A 2,512-nucleotide genomic window follows, 5' to 3' on the forward strand; every position below is an offset into this window, starting at 1 on the left:
CATTCTTCTAGTCAAACATCATATACAATATAAATAAAACTCCCAGAGCCTTGTATAACCATCACTTTATAGATAACTTTCCTTTAACGAAATTATTTCAGATCACAGGCACAGAGATTTCTTGTTTATTATTTTTAGAAGTTTGCTCAAATGGCTTAGTTAGGTTCCTAAATTTGAAAATTTTGTTGCAACGGCTGAGGTAAAATTGTTAACTTGTGCAAATAAACACAAGCAACTCATATCAAAGACCAGTTTTTAAAATTATAAAACAATAATATTTTTAAACCAGTGCAAGAAAAGTCTCTTCGATCGTTACGTGAAAACTATGCAAAAAGATTCTTCACGTTTTGCTTCTACTTCAGTACCTCCATCACTGTTAAACTAGGCAGGTATTCAGACAACATATCTGACTCTGGCAAGTGACAAGGAAAATAACACTAGCTGCAGAAAGCAATTCTGCAAAAACACAAAAAGATGTGGTGCCATTTTCACCCTAGCAACTAACTTGTCCAGGAAAATAACTGAAAAGCAGAGATATGGTGTATGGAAACTTTAGGAATTGTAGTTTTAGGTTCTAGAAAGACAAATATTAAAAACGATCAACTTCTAGAGTCATTTTATTTTCACTTAATTTACAGATGCAGAAATCGACTAGATGTCAATTACAAAACTGAAGGCAGAGCTGAACTATCTTTGCCTGCGTACACAGTTGATTTTTCCCCTCCCAGGGTATACAGTATCCCTTTCAAACCAATGCTACATATGTCATAACTATATTTAGAAATACGCAGCGAGGAAAATATTACGACTGCAATTCAAGGCTGTAAATGAGAGGGGAACACATGAAAGCCTCGTGGATTGGAAAGCTTCGATCTAGGTCATGTTCCTCAATCAATGTCAAATGTCAGATGACCTTTGAAGGTGTTAATTATGACCAAAAAGGGAAAAAAAAAAAAAAAAGAATCCTGCAACAAATCCCACTCGAAGAAAAGGGTAATACTCTCTCCATAGAGGAAAAAAAAAAAAATCGATTTTTAATTTCTTCTTCCAGCACTGTCAGAGGTAAACAAAGTTTTCGACAAAACATTTAAGAAGCTCTGGACAGTCTGAAGCACCGGTCTGAGTCAATATATAGAAGCAACCCCTTGTTTACAGCTGGATAACTTTCTTCAGAAAGGCAGAGGAGTAAAGTGAGCTTCAGAAGTCAAGAAGAGCGATGAACACAGGAATCAGGAACCGGCTGCACATCAGCCGATGAACCTTTCCGACGGCCACGTCTCCTGCGCGTTGGTGGGGACGGCCGGAACCGCTTCCTCGGGCGGGGCCAGGGCCTCCATCTCGCGCACCACCTGCGTGAACACCTGGTCCACCATGAGTTTGCTCTTGGCCGTGACCTCCAGGAACGGGCACCGCCACTCGCGGGCCAGCGCGCGGCCCCGCGCCGTCAGCACCTGGCGCTGGGCGTCCAGGTCGGCCTTGGTGCCCACGAGCACCAGCGGCACGGCCTTGGGCCCCCGCAGCCGGCCCATGCGCTCCCGCAGCGGCCGCACCGCCTCGAACGAGGCCTCGCTGCACACGCTGTAGAGCACCACGAAGCCGTCGCTGTTCTTGATGTACAGGTCCTTGAGGGTGACCAGGTGCTCGGCGCCCACCGTGTCCACGATCTCCAGCAGGGCGGGCGCCGCGTTCACCTCGATCACCTTGCTGAAGAGCTCCTCCACCGACGGCTCACACTGCTCGGGGAAGCTGCCGCAGGCGAACTGCGTGGCGAGCGCCGTCTTGCCCACGGCCGCGCTGCCGAGCAGCACCACCCGGTAGCCCTTGGCGGGTCGCGGCCCCAGGCCCGCCATGGCCCAGGCGCGGCTGGCTGGACGCGCAGCCGGAGGAATGGCGCGCGGAGGCGGGGGCCGGGCCGCCGGGGCCGCGGGGGGCGTGGGGGCGGGGGCGGGGAGGGAGAAGCCGGGGGGAGAGGGGCGGGGACCCCGGGGGCCTGGCGCGCCGGCTCCGGCGTCGGGGCCGGGGGGGGGGGCCTCAGGCGCGCCCAGGCCTGAGCCCGGCCCCGATCTGCTCCCTGCGGCTCAGAGGTCACCCGCCCCGCCTCCGGGACGGGGCCCCCAGTCCCCCTCTCCGGCCCCCGGTTCCCGCGCCTGGCGCAGCGTCTGCCCCGCCCCCGGCCCGGGCGGCCTGGCGCCGGCCTCCCCCCACCAGCTCCACGTCCCGGCCTCCCCCTCCGGTCGGTCCCGAGCTGCCAGGCCGCGCTCCGCCTCCCCCCAGTACCCCGTCGGCCTGCCGGCTGGCGCCCCTCCCTCAGTCCCTGCTCCCTGCCACCCGCTCCTAGGAGAGCCCGCTCCGCCCGCGGGACCAGAAGGTAACCTGATCCCTTCCACGTCAGCCGGGAAATACCAGCATTTCTCCACCATTTCAGATCCAGCCTCGTGGCCGGAAGCCAGGCTGGCCTCGCTCAAGGTCGGGCCTGGTGGGGCTGCGCCGCTGGGGCACCTCTCCCGGCCGG

General features: G+C 55.8%; 1 protein-coding gene across 1 annotated transcript; it reads right to left on the minus strand.

Moving 5' to 3' along the window:
- Positions 1-589: 589 nt before the first annotated feature.
- Positions 590-1,905, minus strand: LOC112066768 (ras-related protein Rap-2c-like). The gene has a single exon (XM_024130932.3). The coding sequence runs from the start codon at positions 1,848-1,850 to the stop codon at positions 1,248-1,250; it is 603 nt and encodes a 200-aa protein (XP_023986700.1). The 5' UTR covers positions 1,851-1,905; the 3' UTR covers positions 590-1,247.
- Positions 1,906-2,512: the final 607 nt, after the last annotated feature.

The sequence above is a fragment of the Physeter macrocephalus genome, unplaced genomic scaffold (genome assembly GCF_002837175.3).
Source record: "Physeter macrocephalus isolate SW-GA unplaced genomic scaffold, ASM283717v5 random_350, whole genome shotgun sequence".
Classification (NCBI taxonomy): domain Eukaryota; kingdom Metazoa; phylum Chordata; class Mammalia; order Artiodactyla; family Physeteridae; genus Physeter; species Physeter macrocephalus.

Bases quoted from the DNA above. Each gene is read 5' to 3' on its own strand.
- LOC112066768 (XM_024130932.3), bottom strand. From the start codon at position 1,850: ATGGCGGGCCTGGGGCCGCGACCCGCCAAGGGCTACCGGGTGGTGCTG.